The sequence below is a fragment of the Apodemus sylvaticus genome, chromosome 10 (assembly GCF_947179515.1).
Source record: "Apodemus sylvaticus chromosome 10, mApoSyl1.1, whole genome shotgun sequence".
Taxonomy (NCBI): domain Eukaryota; kingdom Metazoa; phylum Chordata; class Mammalia; order Rodentia; family Muridae; genus Apodemus; species Apodemus sylvaticus.
The window spans coordinates 26,605,417-26,625,584 of record NC_067481.1 but is presented as its reverse complement, the minus strand read 5'-3'; the positions used below and the strand labels follow the sequence as shown (position 1 = coordinate 26,625,584).

Here is a 20,168-nt window from a genome sequence, read left to right as displayed (position 1 = left end):
CTGTCCGGCCTCTCTCTAGATACCCTTATCTTATCTAATTACAAGGAATTTTAGATTAATTTCGCGGCCTCTGCTCCCTAGGACCTCTTATCTGTGGGGGCTTTGTATTTTCACCTTGTCATTCTTTTGTTGTTTGCCTTTAAGGGGTGATGGTTAGAAAGGGATAGTGTTGGAATTGGTGTGGGGGGAGGGGAGGAGAGGAGGGGGAAGGCAGACAGATCTGGACCGCTGCCTGTGTGTGGAGACAGCTGGCTGCTTTCTTCCATGACAGCCACATGGTACCCAGCCACACAGAACAGGACCTGGGCAGGGACTCGCCTGCTGCCAACCTCTCCAGATCTCCTTGATATTTCCGACAGAGCAGTAAAGGACTCTTGACTATCGCTGATTTTTTTTTTTTTTTGCTTTGCCTCTCTCCACCTCCTGCAAGACTCCTCCATGTCGTTTCCATGGCTACCCCCAATCAGATTTGGCTTCCTGCAAAATTGGATTTCAAAGGAGGACAGGGCTTCAAAGGAATTTGTCCATTTAACAGAATGTCATTAGGAGTGAGGCTGACTGCTGAACCGGGGTCCTCAGATGATTAAGGAGAGGCAGCACTCATGTGTGGAGGCAGGCTTCTGTCTGCAATGAGGAACCTTGATGCAACATGACAACGGCGTATTGGAAACTGCCAGTCACCAGCACACATCACCTGACTTACACCTCCCTCTACCTCCATCTCCCCCAAACCCAGACATCCACGGGGGAAGAAATGCAAGGAGAATATCTGCGCTGTGCAGTTTTGCTTCTCCCTAGGTGGCAGGAAGCCTGGGGTTCTGCCCTTTGTCAAACAACTCCTGAGTGCCTACCCTATGTGAACATGCTGACCAATGTCCCTATATAAGGAGGCAGGGCACTCTGGGTTCTCTTCAGATCCTTCTGCCTTTTACTAAAGAAAGAGGGAGGGGCTGTCCTTCTTTTTCCATTGCTGGAAGAGAAATGGAGGAAGTTTGTGCACTAGAGAGGGAAGCCTACACCCTCCCCTTTTGAAGAATGGTTTTATGTTTACAAAAAGAAGTGTGTGTGTATGTGTGTGTGTGTGTGTGTGTGTGTGTGTGTGTGTGTGACCCACATAGCCTCCAGGTTGAAGCATGCAAGCACCCCAAGTGATTCTAGAGCAGCTTCGGTTTTATCAGGGGGACAGCAAGGTAGGGAAAAATGTCCCTAGAGGCAGCCCCCACCCCATCTGGAGCCTGGAAGAGGCAGCCCAAGCATGTTGCTACAGTTTCACCCAGTAAGGAGCAACACCATGGAGTCGGTTCCCTGGTGGCCCTGACCAGGCTCTATCCCTTCAGTTCAAATTGTTGCAACTTACAGGTGGGTTGTGAGGCCCTGAAACCAAGACCATTCCTTCTCAGGTGTCAGGATGTGCTAAAAGCCACCAAAGCCCTTACAAGGGAGGGCCCCAACCTTGAGACAGAATGATTTTGGGGGAGTGTGTACACACCTATTCCAGGAGATGCATACTTCTGCCTTGTGAGCCTTTTGAACGTTTTCTTCTCTTTGCTCTGCCTTCTTCTATGCTGAGATCAGGATTGTCTCTGCCTCCAGGCAGATAAACAAATCGTTTACCTCCCTCCCATTATGTGGTCCAGCACCACTACCAATCCTTCTTACCTACCTATTTTGAGGATAGAAGAGAGAGAAAAAGAGAGAGAGAGAGAGAGAGAGAGAGAGAGAGAGAGAGGAGGTGAAGAGAGATGCAGAGGCCACATAACTATAGATAATTTTCCACCTGCAAAGTCTTCCCTCCCTTTTAAAACTGGGTCTGGTATTTAGCACCCCTTTAAGCACAGGTGCACCCACAGGCGTTCCCATCCTCCCCTGAGTTCATGTTCTTTCTTATATGGTCCATGTTGCTTTATTTTCTTCTCGGCCTGTTGTATTAAAAAAAAAACAACAACAACCAAATAAATGACCTTTGAGTACTCACAAGCGGTTGACAAAAATAACAAAGGGTTCCATGTACCACCGCCCAAGTTCCTGCTGTAGTAACCTCTTTGGTACCAACAACAACCCAAACTTGGCTGTAGTTTGAGCAGGAAAGGGCACAGCCCTGTGATCTCCTTGATCATTTTCTTCCTTTCTCTGTTCCCAGAAAGAGAAAGAGCTGTTTCCCACCCTTTTACCTCCCTAGGGAAGGACACTCCCTCCGTGTCTCTCCGTGGGTATTGCCTCAGCGGACGCTGAGTCTCTCAAATGTTGAGGATCTGCATTGTCGCCGGGACTCCAGATTTTAACTTTTAACCCGCACGGCTTTCCCCAACAGCGAGCTGGATCAGAACTGAGGCACTATATCCTCAGCAAGGACCAAACTCCTTTGCACCCAGTTCAGGAACAACCATGGCCTTTTCAACCTATCACCCCAAGGTCAAATTGCTCAGTGCTTAGATGTTTCCGCTAAGACTTAGCCTCCAAGACTCTTTGGAGTCTAGGCAGTTTTCTGGTGGGGGGGGGGGCCTCAAAGGGCCACGCCTGTGACCTTGCGTGCCACCTCAGTGGCACCAGTGCACCTGCGCCCGCCCGGGGTCCAGGCTCCCGCCGCCCGCTGCGCGCGCCGCTTCCTGAGCGCGCGACCAGCGGCCCCGCCCTGCGCCTGGGCCCCGCGGCGACAGCCGAGGTACAGGTGCCTGGGGTGCGGCTCGCTTCACTCTTCCCGCCGCCATCAGAGCAGGCCTCACGTCTCTTGTCCCGCCTTCAGCTGCGGCCGCCCTCTCACCGTGCGCCAAATGCAGGCTGTCGCCCTCCCGGAGGAGATCTGTTGGCTCCTGGAAGGTAACTAACTCCTGGTTCAGTGCCAGACCTCTGTCCTGACCCCTCCCCTCCGGGAGGGCCTTTCAGTGCTGGGCTGAAGGCAAGAAAGGAGACACCAGTCCTTTAGCCAGATCACTCACCTAACATAAACTCCAGGCTTCCAGAGTCCTCAATCCTCCAATTGTCCCCAAAGCCAGTCTCTCCCCCATCCTCCCACCTCGGTCCCTACCACTCCCTTGAGTTACACATTTTCTGTTCCTTCTTGGTATCTATATCACTGAGCATCACTTCCAGGTCTCTGAGATCTTGCAGGCCAGTTCATGCCCCCCCACCCCCACCCCCATCCTGTCACCTTGCTTGGTCTTCCTGTCTCCTGAAGAAATCCCTGAGATGTACACTGATGAGTTCTCATACTCCCCAGTCCTGACTCCTCACCTTGTGGAAGACCTATGCCTTCTGGGTAGATCTCTCCTAGGCACACAGTAGGGCTCTGCAGATTTATGGTCTTTGGGCCAAGTTTGGTGGTTAGGAGACGTCTTATAAGTGCGGGCAGCTAAGGAGTCCTTTACTAGCCTGAAGACTTCTAGGCATGTCATCTACTCAAGGGAAGCCTCAGAGTAAGGTATTCCTTTCCTTCCCTTCCCTAAGTGTCCCGTTGTCATGGTTTCACCTTCAAAATGGTCCTTTAGAGTTAAGGTCACTCTTTCTGACACTCAACATTCCTAACACTCCAAAGAGACTTCCCTGGTGGACACTATCTTGTGCTTGCCTCACATGGTGAAAATCCGTTTTACTCATTTTCCTATGACTGACCTTCCTGGGAGGACAGAGGCCTGGAATCTGCAGTTGCCTAAGAGTCTCAAGAGGAAACTGCTCAGAATTAAGCCTTTTGGCATCCAGGCGACATATCTGACACATAGTTAACAGATGGCCTGCTTTGGGCAGGTCATGATTTTGGCAAGCTGTGTTCTTTCCAGTTTCTCTCAATTTAATTGGTTTTATATCTCCATTACCTTGTTATCTCGGTATAAATGCCTCCTAATCGAGGATTTGGCCGGTGCTTTTGGATTCTGTCTGCGGCACTGTTTCTATTCTGGACTGCTTCTCTGTAAGAGTTGGCAGCTAGGTGTTTCTTTTGAGGCGATGTTTCAAAAATCTATTTTAGAAAAGCATTTTATTTATTTTTGGGGTGTATTGTGTGTGTGGGTGTGCATGTGCCACAGCCTGTTTGTGGAGGCCAGACAGCAACTGTTGGGAGTGGCCGTTCGCCTTGCAACCTCCAGTGATGGGGATTGAACTCATGTCTTCAGGCTTGGTGGCAAGCACCTCTATCCACCACTATCCCCCCTTGTACTTAGGGGAATGAATCTAGAACTTTATGCATGCTCATTAGATGTTCTACTACTGAGCTACATTCTCTAAATTATCTAAAATCCACTTAGCTTATAAACCAAGAAACTGTAGGAATAAAAAGTGATTTGAAATATAGAAGAAATTGCCAGCCATCTAGAGAGAGTTAACCAGTGCTGGTTTGGTACTAGGTACATAAAGGAAGGCCAAATTTGTCTTTGGTTTTTAGAGCAGAAACTGGAGCCACAAGTTGAATTCTGCCCTTGTATTTAAAGACAGAGGTATCTCTTTTTATTGGTGTCAGTCATTTTATGAGAAGAAACCTATTTTACAAGCTTGCTAAATGATATTTCGGTTTGGTGCAGAGGCATCAACAGAAAATCCCCTCTTATTTTCAGAGGCTAGCGACACAGTCCCCTCCCTCCTTCGACATTTTTGATGCGCAGTTCTTTATTGTTCGAAACTGACACTTTGGTAAACAACTCATTTTTGCACCTGCCGCCTTCCTTTAGCTCAGATTATTTTCTTGTTAGCTGACTGTTTTTAATTGAAGTCTTCAGATCTCCTTCTAAAGCAGAACCTTCGTTTGCTGACAAGCAGAGCCCGGTATGAATGGAGATTAATTGCATGTCACATACTTCTGTATCAAACTTGCTGTGTCTTAACAATCTCTGATAGTGCTCGGGTCTTTGGAAAATATGGAGGAGTCAATCTGAGGTTACACTGTGAGGAGCCTCCCTGGCTAACTATTTCTTTAGAGCCATCCCTCTAAACTCGTAATTATGCTCTTGAATCTAAAGTGGGGGAGGGGGAATAAAAAGTAGGATACAGCCAATGATTCTATTGAAAAGTGGTTAAAAAGTATGTTTTTAAAAGATTTGTGTGATGATAGCAACATATTGGTTATAAGTTTTTATTTTTTATTATGGAATACAGTCTCTAGCATAAACCAGCAAAATGATTCACTGGGTTACAATTTGTGAATATTAACAATACAAAATGGCCGTCCATTTGTTGTCTGGGGCTGCTTACACACCTCCCCCCACCACACACTTCTTAAGGTTCACTGTTAAGAATTAGGAAATATGTAGGTCCTTGATCTCTATATAGTCGCTCAGTGGGAGGGAGTCACAGGATATGAGCTGTAACTGTGGCTGCCACACAGCATGGGGGTGGAGTTTCTACAATGAATTACTGCTTTCATAAACCGAGTCATACGCATTTGCACAGTGATTTAATGCCGGCCATCACAGCCATAACTTAAACATTTATCTATTTGTAACAATAGGAGCATAAAATGACAGGGACATTTTTTGATATAATGTGTGCGCTTTAAAAAAAATAAAATATGCAAAACACTGTGCAAGGCTTATACTGAGATTTTTGCATAATGACAGTCTGGAGTTAATTTTAAGCATAAAATTTTAAACATTTGAAGATGTCTCATTTGACATGGAAGTCCCACTTCTAGGAACATGTTATAGAAATCAAAGACCTGAAATATATATGTTTCAGATGTCAATAAGGTGTGAAAAGCAGGTGATGGTCAATTGGACCATGAGACATCCATCTTAGTTGACATCCAAAGAACGCTGGAGATATGCGAGTCAGTCTGACATCTGTCTTGGCTTGCAAAGTGTCCATGTCGTGTTTTTTACGACTAAAGAGATGTAATAAACAATAGACCCTATATAATGGCACATTTTTATTTAAAACCAAAAAGCCAAAAATGTAAAATGTTCCATATATCATACAGGTTTGCCTTAGGAAAAGTGTCCTATGGTCTTAACAGTTCCCTTTTAAGGACAGAGAGACTCATAGGGGTTAATGATTTTTTTTATTACATATATCTTCAGTTGGTTGAATTGTGACAAAAGTCATGTACTACTTCTTTAGTCAAGAAAGAATAGTCAGATAGGTTAAAAAAAAAAAAAGGCAAACAGAAGCCCAGAAGTTAAAGGGCCATTAGCTTCACGTGTGATTGTTTTTCCTGTTCAGCCAGGGGAAGTTGTGTGGAAAGTGTACATTAAAACAAAACAACACAAAACAAAAACACCTTCTCTGTTGTTTTTCTGTCAAATGACAAAGTACCGAGAGGCTTCTAGTATCCCAGGAAACAGCCTCTTGGCCACGCTCACGCACAGGGGCAGAAAGTGGTCCCACGTCAGAGAATAAGGCACGGTGTAGATAAGGAACCCAGGGCATCTTCCGCTTTATTGAAAGAACAGGAACTATTCAGGTCTGTTTTTAAGTACTCAAGCTTCAGATGTAGAAGTTATCTTTTGGTTGTTGTTGTTGCTTTAGTGATAACGGCGCTGAAAACAAGAACAATAGGCCAGCGGCTTGTAATCTTTGCTGCACAGATACAAACACAGTCTCCTCTTCCTGGTCTTTCTAAGCACCACCCCCCTTGTGTGTGTCTCCGTCTCTGTCTCTCACTCTTTTTAAGTAAGAACCAAAGAGGAAAGTGTGAGGAGGTGCAGCAGATAGATAGGAATCCTGCCGACTTCACGCTGACAGCTGATAGAGACTCCTCTGCCTACCCAGCGCCGCCATGGGGCTCGGAAGATGGACTGAAGCCAAACATCACTGCCTGGCTCCCTAGCACTGGCCCTCATATCCTAATAGTTGCACACTTTTTAACTTCAACAGTCATCCTTGGGGGTGGTGCACGACTTGAACCCCAGCACTGGAGAGGCAGAGACAGGCAGTTCTATGTGAGTTCAAGGCCAGCTTGAATTCCAGGACAGGAGGGTTACACAGGGAAACTCTACCTCGAACAAAACAACGAAAACAACAACAACAACAACAAAAACCCTCAGCAGTCATTGGTCTTTTCCTTCTAGATAGTTCTCCAGAGTGGTAGGTAGACCTAGATGGAAGGATAAAACTTCTTTCAGTTTCTCTAGACCTCAAAGGTTCTTTGAAACTGTCTAATTCGTAAACATCTTTGATCAATTCTTTTAAAACAGGAATTAGGAGCTTTTCCTCCATTTCTTCAACCAGTTACTCTGGTCTTAGAATGAGTCTCATTTAAACAGTTTTAAACTCAGTATTGTTCTGGTGTATGTGGGCTGTTCAAAGCCGTTTCTGACTGGGATATTCCTGGTTGCCTTGTGACTCTGCCCAACTCTGATTTATTAATTTATATGGAGCTAGGGACTGAATCCAAGGCCTCATGCATGCTAGTTCAAGATCTCTCTCTGAGCCAGACTCCAGTCTGCTTTGCACTAGATATTTTGCTATTTATTGCTTTTTCAAAGAAGCTGAGGCCTTTCACTATTCTGTTGGTTGGATGGTGTCTTTGGTGTTTCTGGAATATAAGATAATCGAGTATTTTGGAGTTATATGTAAAAGTAGGTATAAGAGGCATCTTTGGGATAGAGATGTAGTTCACTGGTATAGATAGCACTTAGCTGGCATTCCAGAGACAGAGACCTGTGTGTGTGTGTGTGTGTGTGTGTGTGTGTGTGTGTGTATGGCTGGGATGAGAGCTTTTTTTTTGTCCACCACGTGGATGGGTTGCAGTGATTGAACTTACATCCTAAGCCCTGGCGGCAAGCACCTTTAATTCTTTGAGCCATCTCGACAGACCAAAGTGGTTGTCTTGATAAACAAATACCTAAGCTCTGAGGCATGGCTTTGTGGTGTGTGTTTCGCTACTCTGCCTTTTTTGGTTAACTTTTGATACTGGTAGTTGTACTGACAGGTGAGTTAGTGCTCTCCTGAATCCCAAGTGCTAAAATGTGAGTTTTAATGTTATTTTTTTCTGACTATAAAAGTGATAACTTGATGCCCCAGGGATGAAGGATGCTGGCATTTGAGATGGGGGTGGGTGAGTGGGTGGGAGGGTGGGGGAACACCCTCTCAGAGGCAAAGGGGAGGAGGATCCGGTCTTCACTTTGGAAGGGGGGACTGGGAAGGTGAGCAACATTTGGAATGTAAATAGATAAAATATTAATAAAATATCAGAAAAATGTGATACTTTTCATAATTAAAACCTAAGAACATAAGAGTACACAGTTACCCATTGTCAACAATTATTAAATTTCCATGGATTTCTTTTTCTAGAGATATAACATTGTTTCTATAAGAGAATATCAAAGCGAACATTAGGAAATAGTCTTATTTTATGGAGGCAGTGTCTTACTGTGTAGCCCTGGCTGGCCTTGAAGGCATTTTATAGGCCAGTCTGGCCTCCCCCTCACAGAGATCTACCTGCCTTTGTCTCTGCCTCCCAGGTGCTGGGATTAAAGGTGTGTGAATGTCATCTGGCTTAATAATCTTTTGATTGGTTTAAAAAGAACTCCAGGAGCAAGATGGAAGTTCAGCCCCATTTCCTCTTAAGTCTCCAGTGATAGTTTTCTCTCTGTTTTTGTTTTCCCTGAGGTAGGGTTTCTTTGTGTAGTCCTATCTGTCCTAGAAGGTGCTCTGTAGACTAGGCTGGCCTTGAACTCACAGAGATCCCCAGTCTTTGCCTTTTGAGTGCTGGGATCAAAGGCAACTACTATGCACAGCACTAAGTTTTTTTTTTTTTAAGTGACTGTGCTTAGTTCATGCTGTAGGCTTACCCCTCAGAACACTGTGAAAAGCTAAAGCCTTAGAGGTAGATGACACCCACCCAGGATGGGAGTCTATGAGAAATGAGTGAACAGGAAAGGTCAGGGATTATGGAGGAGAGGAGAGCAAACCAAAGGCAGGAAGAGGCTTCCAGTGCCCTGGCCTAGCCATCTGGCGGATGGTGCTGGACCCAAGGTAGAGATTTACCGGTATCGGGAGTGAGCACCCATGTAGCCTTCCCAACTTGTCATGCCTGGAAAACCACACCAGTCAAATTAAAGCAGTGTCTACCAGGACACATGGGGAACACTGGATTTCAGGCTACTAGAATTCTGTACATTTAAGTAAAAATCTCATAACTGTCCCTTTAAGTCACACATTACTGGTCCATAAAAGAAACCAGACTGGCTCGTGGTGTAGCTTCTGCAAAATCTCATGAAGCTGCCTCTGGTTGAAACAAAAGCCTCAGTTTCTGATTCCTTTCACCAGCTAGTGAAAGTATCCTCTGAGCTTCACACACACACACACACACACACACACACACACACACACACCACACAGAAAGCACACATGTTGGCCTGGGCCTGGGCTTTTGAACACTCAAAGACTAGCCCCATTGGCATACTTCCTTTATCAGGGCCATACCTAATCCTTCTAATCCTTTCAAATAGTGCCACTGCCAGGTGACTAAACACTCCAATACATGCTCTTCATTTGAACCACCACTCGCTCAAAGCTCATTATCTAGAAGTAAATGGACAGATGCTGAGCAGTGTATTCAAACAGAGGAATACCACACAGCCAAGGTGATCAATCTGTACATAAGTGTAAACAGATCTCAAAACATCCTGTTGAGGATAGTCACAGAAGTGTTGGAAGTTTTAGACTCTGTTATGACAGATGTCAGAATGGCGGTTGGCTTTGAGGAGAGGCACTGATTGTTAGAGAAGATTCTAGGTGGGTGGAAGCTTTTATCTGCTGATCTGGGTGGTGGCCACACAGGTGTGTGCATGTTAAAGATTAGTGCATTTACACTGATGGTGTAACCTGGACAAGTCCTGGCGATAAGAGGGAGGCCGTCAGCTCTTGGGAAAAGCCACCACCACCACCACAATTAGTGTATTTCACGTGTATAAATTATAAATCACAAGGACTGTAAGAAAGGAAGGAAAATACAAGGAAAGATCAGTGGGAGAAATGGAAGGAGGAGGGAGGAAAGCTGCATTATAATGATGGAGAAATAATCATATAAAAGAGGAAAAATATGTTAATAGAAATGATTCTAAGTTTATTAAAATTCACTTAGGAGACTGGCGAGATGGCTTAGTGGTTCACTTGCCAGGCAAGACTGGCCATCAACTGGATTTGATCCTAGCAACTCACATTCAAAAAGAAAGAAAGAAAGAAAGAAAGCCAGATGTAGCTGTTCACACCTGTAACTCCAGCACTCCTACAGTGATACAGAGATCAGGAGGCAGAGATAGGAGGATCACCAGGAACCTCAGGGGCATCTAGCATTTAGTACAGAGCATAGTAGAAGCAAGACCAACCCTTCCTTAACAAGGTAAAAGGTTAGGTTAGGGGCCTAACTTAGAATGGAGCTTAGTGTTAGAGCAAGGGTCTGGCAAATAAAATCACCAGAGAAAAAAGAACCAGAACTTCAGTAGCAAAATAGTTGCATATATTTCTAAAATGTGTGTGTGTGTGTGTGTGTGTGTGTGTGTGTAAGGGGTATGTGTATGTACATGCAAGTACTCCCAGGGGTCAGAAGAACAAGCTGGATCCCATGGAAGTGAGTTATAGGCAGTTGGGAGCCATCTGACCTGGGTGTTGAGAACTGAACTTGGGTCCTCCACAAGAGCAGTTGGAACTCTCAACTAACGAGCCATCTCTCGAGCCCCAGTCAAATATTTTCTCTGGCTATTTAGGAATCTGTCTTAGTCAGGGTTTCTATTCCTACACAAACATCATGACCAAGAAACAGTTGGGGAGGAAAGGGTTTATTCAGCTTACACTTCCACATTGCTGTTCATCACCAAAGGAAGTCAGGACTGGAACTCAAGCAGGTCAGGAAGCAGGAGCTGATGCAGAGGCCATGGAGGGATGTTTCTTACTGGCTTGCTTCCCCTGGCTTGCTCAGCCTGGTCTCTCTCTCTCTCTCTCTCTCTCTCTCTCTCTCTCTCTCTCTCTCTCTCTCTCTTTCAAGATTTATTTATTTATTATATATGAGTACACTGTAGCTGTCTTCAGACACACCAGAAAAGGGCGTCAGATCTCCTTACAGAGATGAGCCACCATGTGGTTGCTGGGATTTGAACTCAGGGGCTCTGGAAGAGCAGTCAGTGCTCTTAACCGCTGAGCTATCTCTCCATCCCAGCCTGGTCTCTTATAGAACCTAATACTACCAGCCCACGGATGGCACCACCCCCAAGGGGCCCTCCCCTCTTGATCCCTAATTGAGAGAATGTCCCACAGCTGGATCTCATGGAGGCATTTCCTCACCCGAAGCTCCTTTCTCTGTGATAACTCCAGCCTGTGTCAAGGTGACACACAAAACCAACCAGTAGAGGCATCCAACCATGTTTCTCATCCTTGAGGTATACGATGCAGTATCTAAAGCTATTCAAATGATTACATAGTTCAACTAAGCATAAATCTACCAGTGACTGTGTTTTAGTAAAACCCCTGTTTGATTTTATACCATATTCTTCCATTAACATACTCATGCTAGAATATCAACAATGTCAGGGAAAACATCCGGGATGAGAACTTTGTGTGCATGGGGTGTGCACAGCACATGTATGTGCAGGTGTGCCTGCAGAGGCAAAGGAAGATGCTGAGTGTCCTGCTGTCAGTTTCCATCTAAATCCTGGAGGCTGGGAGTCTCTCGCTGACCTTGGAGGTGGACTGGAGGCAGGAAGCTCAGAACCCACGTGCTCTCCTCTCCCATCCCTACTGTTAGTGTTACAGATGCACATGGCCATGCAGGACTTCTTTCCTTTTCTTTCTTTCTTTCTTTCTTTCTTTCTTTCTTTCTTTCTTTCTTTCTTTCTTTCTTTCTTTCTTTCTTTCTTTCTTTCCTCCCTCCCTCCCTCCCTCCCTCCCTCCCTCCCTCCCTCCCTCCTTCCTTCCTTCCTTTCTTTCTTCCTTTCTTTCTTCTATCATTGCTGGGATTTGAACTTACAACCCCGTGCCTGTACAGCAAGCACTCTCACCCACTGAGCTATCTGTTACTCCCTGAGATGAGAGAACTGAGCTTGGGTCCTCGGCAAGATCAGTGAACTCTCTTACACATTTAAGTTATCCTACCAAAGTCATTGGTTTTCAGAAAGACTTGATGTTCAGATGCTAAGACTGTTCTGTTCCTGAGCTCGGTCTGTCCCATCTCCCATATACAAGCTGAACAGTAAGATTAAACAGTGAGACTTTAAGACTCCAGCTCCCAACAGCCGTTCATTATAATCACCTAGCCTATTGTGCAGCACTGACAAACCAGAAAAGCAGGCAATGAACTTGGAAACACAAGGGAAATAAATATGAACAAATGTTGCAGAAATTATAAGACTTCTGTAGGGCGTAATGGCTTATAACATGACAAAAATTAGATCTATGATGGTTGCGTCAATATGTTAAGATCCTCAGATGACGGTAAGATTAAAACGTATCTTATCTTTTCCTATACTTAAAATGATTAAAAACGGCTTAAGTACTATACTTAATGAAATTAGTTAAAAATATCATCTTAATAGCTAGGTCTAGAATCTCTCTTAGGAAATGAGCTGTCATTGTTGGGGAAATAGCATCATCGTTATTACTATTAATATTATTACCATCATCATCATTGTTATTAGACACAGTGTCTCACTGTGTAGACCAGGCTGGCCTCAGACTCATGGTGGTCCCTGCCTGAATACTGGGATTAAAGGTGTGAGCCTCTACCCCACCACAGCACCCCTATCCCTGTTGGAAAACCACTTCCGTTGCATGTGGGGTATTGTTGAGGGCTGGAACAACTAAATGGATGGTCAGGCTGAAACTACCAGCAAGGAAAAAATGTCTTTTGATTTTGTCCTGTATAGGAGAAAGGGAAAAAATGTAAGAAGGCGTGGAACTAAATCAGATGGAGGATGAGCAGGTGTGCACACTCTGCTAACAGGGGTGCAGGGTGCTTAGGGATAAGGAAATCCTTTGACTGCTATGTAAATCCTCTCACTAGCCCCCATACCACCACTATCTCCAGCCAGTGGTGTCTTCTTCCATCACAGACCCATCATGTGAATTGTGTTTTGAGGAAATTGAAAAGGAAGATAGGTCAAAAGCAGGATTTCTCAACCTCAAAAAAATGACTGACAGCTTGAACTAGAGAAGTCTTCGCTGTTGGGTCTGTCAAGTGTATTCCAGAAAGCTCGGCAGCCTTCTTATCTTCTACTCCCTAGATGCCAGTAGTGATCTCCCCAGTGGTGTCAATCAAAAGTCCCCAGCTGTTCTAAGCCTCGATAACCAGGGCATAGTGAGGATGTAGAAACATGGAACCTGTAAGGTGCGGAACCCGTAAGGTGCGGAACTCTGAGAACACAGCTCCTTGAGAATGACCTGGAACCTGAGAAGAGCTGTGTGTGCTTCCCTAGGAGGGAGTTCTCACTTCCCCCAGGAGGAGTTCAGAGGTTTGCTTAGTCCTAAATTCTAAACTGTTTTCAGAATGAAGTTCAAATAACCCAAATATGCCCCGCCCTGCCCTCCCCGCGCCCCCCCCCCCCCGTTCCTTGCTCCTTGCCCTTGAAAATTTGCTAGTATGTCTTTGCTTGTCTTGCTGGTCCGTCCTTGCTTTTCTTCAGGAGGGGAGACTTGTGAGGACTTCTTTAAGGTCATTTATCTTTTTGGAGTCTATTGATTTCTATGAGAACTTTACAAGGAGGGGAAGAAGTCGGCCCCATTGTTTTGTTGCTATCTAAGTCATGAATATTTTGCACCTCTATAGATTCCCAAACAGTTTTTTTACTCTGATATTTCAGTTGAAATTTTGTTTTGTAGAATCTTTGAGGTGGCATTTTAAAAATCCCTGTTCTGTTCTTGTGTGATTTAAGCAAGTATGAGGAGGTAAGCTCTGCTAACCTTGCTAAAATAGATTTGTTTCATGCATGTATAAGTGTCTAAAAATAGTATTTTCTAATTAATTCTAAGTTTTAAAATTGAAGTTATTTTTCTCTCTCTTGTTTGTTACATTTTTAAAAAAATGGTAGGAAAGATAGAGAGCTCAGATAATAATTATTAATGATATATTATTAAATTATTAACAATATATCATTAAATTAATAATAAAATTATTATTATTAAAGTTTTAATTATCAGGTTCTTGTATGATGTTTACTATATTCTGCATATTGTTTTAGTTCATTTTCAGATATCTACTGTTTAATTTTCATATACTTTTATTAGACTGGCATTATTAATATCATCCTAAATGGATGAGGAAACGAAGATCTAAGATCAAACAGGTAGTAAGAAAATGGCTATCAAGACTGGATGGAGGACAAGATGGACACAGGGTACAGCACATTACACACAGGACCCACGAGAAAATACTAAAATTAAGAAAGACGTACTCTGCAGCATTAGAGGAAATGCTTCCTCCTGAACTAACACAAAGGCTGAGAAATGTTCTCACTCAAAATATCAAAGATATCTCCAAAGTTACGGACTGCATATACGAGGCAGAATATGACGGATCAGGGAGTAATGAGGAACACAAGGAAACCAGATACAAAACCGTACTGTATCTGTGTTCTCTCGGAGCTGTGTTCTTAGAGTTCTGCACCTTACGGGTTCCGCACCTTACGGGTTCCACACATGTAATCTAAATAGCCACATGTAGTGAGTGGCTACTGCATTAGACGGCACAGTTTAAATGTCCAAGGCAAAATAAATAAAGCATTCAAGAAAGGAAAAAAAAAACCTGATTCAAAAAGGAAAGACAGCATTGTAGGGGAGTACCGGGACAGGGAAATGGGAGGGGGTGATTGGGAAATGGGCAGAGGGAAGAGGGCTTACGAGACCTATGGGGAGGGGGAAACCAGGAAAGGGAAAGGCATTCAGAATGTAAACAAAGAATATAGAAAATAAAAAAGGAAATAATTAGTAAGGGAGGCAGGGAAGTATTATAGCTAGGATTTTGAAACTATATAAATGATCAGATGTCAAATTCTTGAACTATAACATACATAATAAGACATTGATAATTGTCTTAGTCTGAAATCTCTACCCTGACAGAAAGAGCCAGAAGATACCAACTCACCAGTATTGTTAAAAGGAGAGACAGAACTCCATTTCTCTTTAAGAAGTAGACTATGAATAGAGTTCGCAACATCTAAACCCCTTGAAGGCAGGCAGAACAACAGTTTGTAATTGTCTTAGGCTGTCTGGGCTGCTCTAATGAAATGCTACAAGCAGGGCAGCTTATAAGCAGCAAAGGTTTATTTTCATAGTTTTACAGACAGGGAAGTTGAAGACCAAGAAGACACTGGCAGATTTACCACACTGGTGAGGGGTCTACTTGGTGTTTTAAAGTAGACACTTTCTGTGTCCTTACAGGGTAGACCGGACAAGCCAGCACCCTGGGGCCTCTTTTTATAAAGACTCCATCAGGACAGTTGATCTCCACCCAGAGGTCCCACCTCTTAATACTACCAAAATGGTGATTATGTTTCAGTGGGTGGATCTGGGGGGGGGGCACAACCATTCAGATTATAGTGGGGACCTAGGCAAATGCCCAGTCAACAGTGAGTGAAAGCTGCAAGCAGGAATACAAACCCTGTCCACACAGTCTGCCCTGGCTAATAAGATAGGTACAGGCAGTAAAGACCAAAATACCTAAAGGTGTGGTAATTAGAGGAAGGGGAGGCAGGGGCAGGGACAGGGGGAGGGACAGAAATCAGCCAAGGGTTGTTGAAGTAAAACAGGGATTAACTTAGTACAACCAGAGAAGTTGGGCATTTCTGTGGTCATGTCCAGCCAGGACAGCCATTTATATTTAAATGGTATGTGCAGATACTCTGGGGACTTCTTAACACAAAAGAAGCATGGATCACTAGCTAGAATTCAAGCCCATGGAATTAGTTAAACTAATGGATTAAAATTAACATTTTAACCTATGTTAATCTTTTCATTCACAGACCCAAACAAACAAGCAAAAACAAACAAACAAACAAAAAGCCTCAAATATTTTCTTGGGTGTAAAGCCAGTTACAGAAGAATAAAGGACATTTATCCTTTATTCTTCTCAGGAATGCAAGCTCTGCTTTAGTAGTTCAAATACTTTCCCACAATACCCCCTCCAGGAACACTTTTATTGGTATTTGGTTGGTGGAATTGTTTTCAACAGCGCTGGGTCATTCATCTTGCCTCCAAATAAAAGGTTGATGGAAGCAAACTTCTGAGTTTGAGAAACATACATCAACAGAAAACATTTGCAACTGTTAGCAGCACTGACTCCCGGATTGGTTTCCCTCCAGTGTGTTGGGAGCGTTATGGAGAAATCAGAAAGAAGACGCATTTATCTTTCAGTCATTAGAGAAAAAAAAATGTGACCCTTAAGATGTCATTTTCCAAGTAAACAAAATGGTAACCTTGCAAAGGGACAAGGTCGGAGAGTTTAGGAAACTATCAGAAGCTCTCATGGGCCATGAACCAGGAGGTCCTGGCCAAATGGCCTTATGGCCTTTCTGCTGTAGTGGGTATTTGCAGGACGCCATGACCCTACAGGCACTTCCGTTGCTGTACATGCCTTCTCATCCTTTAATCTTTTTTTTTTTTTCTTCCTTGTTCTGACTTCCCTGCACAGATGTCTGGAACCTAAGGGCGTTTTTGTTTCTGGGCAGGTGTGAATTTTACTGAGAACACACGCCTTTGCCAAAGCTGTGTTTACCCTTTTAAAATACAAGATTTAAAGTTATCCTGTGTTCCTTTTAGTATGAAATACTATGTATTTACAAGTGTGCCTTGTAGATGAACACTGTTGCCTCTCTTTTCCCTCCTGACCTTCTTTGGCTCTCCAAGTTTAAATCTTCTCATTCTCTGAAACTTCCCCGGGCTTGGGAGCTCCAGAGAGCTGTGTGAATGTCACTCACACACCCCGCACTGTGCGTCTGCGTGTCCTTTCCTAGATCGGTCTTGCTCACTGGTTACACGGGGAAGAGTAGGGACATTTGGGTGTGGTGTTGCTTAAGGCGGGTGACTGGCATCTTTTCCATGTGATTGACGGCATGACTGTTACCCGGTTTTTATTGCTCACTCCCTAGCTGAGGGTAATTGTGGTCAGACACCCTCATCCTCCTTTTTGACACTGAATATTGCTATTACAGGGACCCCAAAAGCACCCTGATTCAACAGTATATGATGTCTGTAAAGGAAGAGAATTTGCTTTTTTGAAGGCCAAGTATCAAATCCAGGACTGTTAAAAAAAATACTAATTATATAAATTCCATTTTTCCTCCTGGCCTCTTAGTTCCAAATAATAACACCTGGGAGACCTATTTATTATTAAACACTTAGGCCATAAGCTTTGCCTCATTCTCTGACTAGCTCTTAAGTTATTTAACCATTTAAACTATTCTATAGCTACCTCTCTTTAGTCCTGGCCCCCTTTTCCTCTAAGTCTCCTCAGCATCTTCCTTAGCGTCTCCCTGAGTTCATCTACTTGTGGTTTTTGTCAGTCTCCCTGTGGCTTGTCTCCTAGGTCTGTCTCCTGTCTCAGCTCTCTTGGTTCTAGCCTGAGTCTCACCAGAATCCTCTCTCTTCTGGCCAGTGTCCCGCCTCCTATTTCCTGCCTCAGCTCCCTGGCCATCAGCTTTTTTATTGGCAGGAGAGTCTCTCTACACAGGCTTGCGTATATGCCAAGCAACCTGAGTTACATTCCCCACAAAGAGTTCTTGTTAGCAAATGGCTTGTCTACTTAATGGGAAAACCTAGGAACAGCACGGTGGCCAGAGAGAGACGAGGCACTGCAAGGTGGCTTGACATCTTTCTCTCCTCTGGTGTCTTTAAGAAGTCTTGGTCCGGCTCCTTTGGGTTCTCACTGTAAGAAGCTCCACCTTCTCAGTTGAAGAGCAAATGTGGTCCTCCTAATTTCTTTCCCAGTGTTTTCATCGGGTTTTGTGGTATTAGGATTTTCCAAGATCTTTCACAATATCAAATCCACAAATGGGAATGTGGTATTTCCTTCTGACTCCATGCTTCCTGGGGAGTGTACCTGCAAAGCAGATTCTAAATACTGGTGAGATAGATGGAAGAGGTCGTCCTTGTGTCTTTTTACTCCTCTGTGTAGATAAGTAAATAAATAAACACTTGACTCCTCAAGTATTGGGGAACAAGCCTTTCAAATAATTTATCTGAAGGAAAACTAAAACAGAACAGGTCTCAAGAAAAAGAATCAGCCCACCCACAGTGACCTCAGTGGGATATAATTATAACCCACTGGTATGGAGGATGCAGGTATTTTACTTACAAGAGTTTAGCAAAAATATTTGTTTATTATATCTTAACGAAGCTGAGATGGGGAAGAATTTACTAGGAAAATTCAATAATTGTGTGTGTGTTGGAGTGTGCATGTTTGTGTGTGCATGAATGCATATACATGTGTGTTCTACAAGAAGAAACTAAACACTTTGACTTATCACATCACATAATATCTCTTTATTATTACCATCATCACCACCACTACCACCACCACCACCACCACCACCATCATCATCATCATCATCATACTACTGGGCATTGAACCCAGGCCAAAGCATGGTAGGTAACTGCCCTACCACTGACTAATATCTCCAGCCACCTTTGTGTTTTTATTTTGAGACAAGGCATCACTGAATCATGAAAGCTGGCCTTCTCCTTCCTTTCCTCTTGCCTCAGCTTCCTGAGCAGCTGGGGATCACAGGCCTGTGCCACCACACCCAAATATTACCTTTGCAGCCTGCTTCCTGTGCTTGCTGAGGGAGTCTTTCCCTGCGAGGGACTATGTGAAAGCCAGCAAGGTTCTCCACCATTGAATAAATCAAGGGTGAGGAGTGGAGAGGAACTTGTACCAAAACCATGAGCACCTCAGGTTTCATGCTGGTTTTTAATTTTACTGTTTTTTTTTTCTGACTCTGAAACACAAAACTTAGACATGCACACACATCTAGACATATAAATAATAGGAAGAAGACTGTGAGAGAAATTGCTGTTTTACCCCCAGTGACTACCCCTGCTAACATCCCAATACTTACTTCAATTCCTGACCGACATTCGGGAAGCACACTAAAATGAATGAATTGATCTTTTAATTTATGTGTGTGTGTATGTGTGTGTGTGTATGTGTGTGTGTGTGTGTGTGAAGAAGACTTGTGGGAGTCAATTCTCTCCTTCCACATGAGGGACCTGGGAACTGAACTCAGATCTTCAGGCTTGGAAGTTAGTGTTTTTTAAACTGTCTTGCTAGCACTATTTTGTTTTGTTTTTGTTTTGATTTTTAAACCATTAAGACTTAGAACGTTCAGATTAGCCAGGCAGTGGTGGCTCATGCCTTTAATCCCAGCACTTGGGAGACAGAGGCAGGCAGATTTCTGAGTTTGAGGCTAGCCTGGTCTATAGAGTGAGTTTCAGGACAGCCAGGGCTACACAGAGAAACCAAAAATCCAAAATAAATAAATAAATATCAGATCATATGGTTTACTGTTTTACTAACTGAATTTTTGTAGCCGTTTTAGGTTTATATCAATATTAAGCAGATGAGCCCCCTTAACCCTTCTCTTTCCTCCAGTCCCCTTTAATTAGAACATCTTACACCAGTGTGCCACTGTGTTAGCTAGTGTTCTCTGGAGAGGCACAGCTAATAGAATGGATCTATTTCTATTACAGGGGGACTTACTAGGATGGTTTAATCCCTGTGGTCTGCTTAGCCCAACAACAGACTTTGCCTACAGAAAGGCGGAGAAATCCAGTAGTTGTTCAGTTCATGAAGCTGGATAGCTCAGCTGTTCTTTGGTCTGTGTTGGAATGCTGAAGAAGTAGGTTCGTCATACCAGTAAAGGAATCCTTTAGATGCTGGATCCAGGAACTCACCAGTGGGAGTGAGGGCAAGAAGGCAAAACCAAAAACTTCCTTCTTCCATGTCCTCTTTTTTTTCTTTCTTTTTCTTTTTTTATTAATATATTCTTTATTTACATTTCAAATTATTTCCCCTTTCCTGCCCCCCCCCATAAGCCCCATAAACCATCTCCCTTCCCCTGGCTCCCCAATCAACCCCCTATGGCTTCCCTGGTATTCCACTACACTGTTGCATCGAGCCTTTCAAGGACCAGGAGCCTCTCCTCCCTTTGATGTCCAACAAGGCCTTTCTCTGCTGCCTATGCGTCTAGAGCCATGGTAACACCATGCGTACTATCTGGTTGATGTTTTTGTCCCTGGGACCTCTGGGAGTACTGGGT

The 20,168-nt window shown here is 43.8% G+C and overlaps 1 protein-coding gene across 3 annotated transcripts in view; it reads left to right on the top strand.

Moving 5' to 3' along the window:
* Positions 1–2,542: 2,542 nt before the first annotated feature.
* The window catches only part of Skap1 (src kinase associated phosphoprotein 1), a 298,516-nt gene continuing 280,890 nt past the window's right edge, over positions 2,543–20,168 (top strand). For all 3 annotated transcript variants that reach the window (XM_052193953.1, XM_052193951.1, XM_052193952.1), the window contains exon 1: positions 2,543–2,817. In XM_052193953.1, coding sequence (XP_052049913.1) covers positions 2,772–2,817 — 46 coding nt within the window. In that variant the 5' untranslated portion in view covers positions 2,543–2,771. The remainder of the gene's footprint in view (positions 2,818–20,168) is intronic.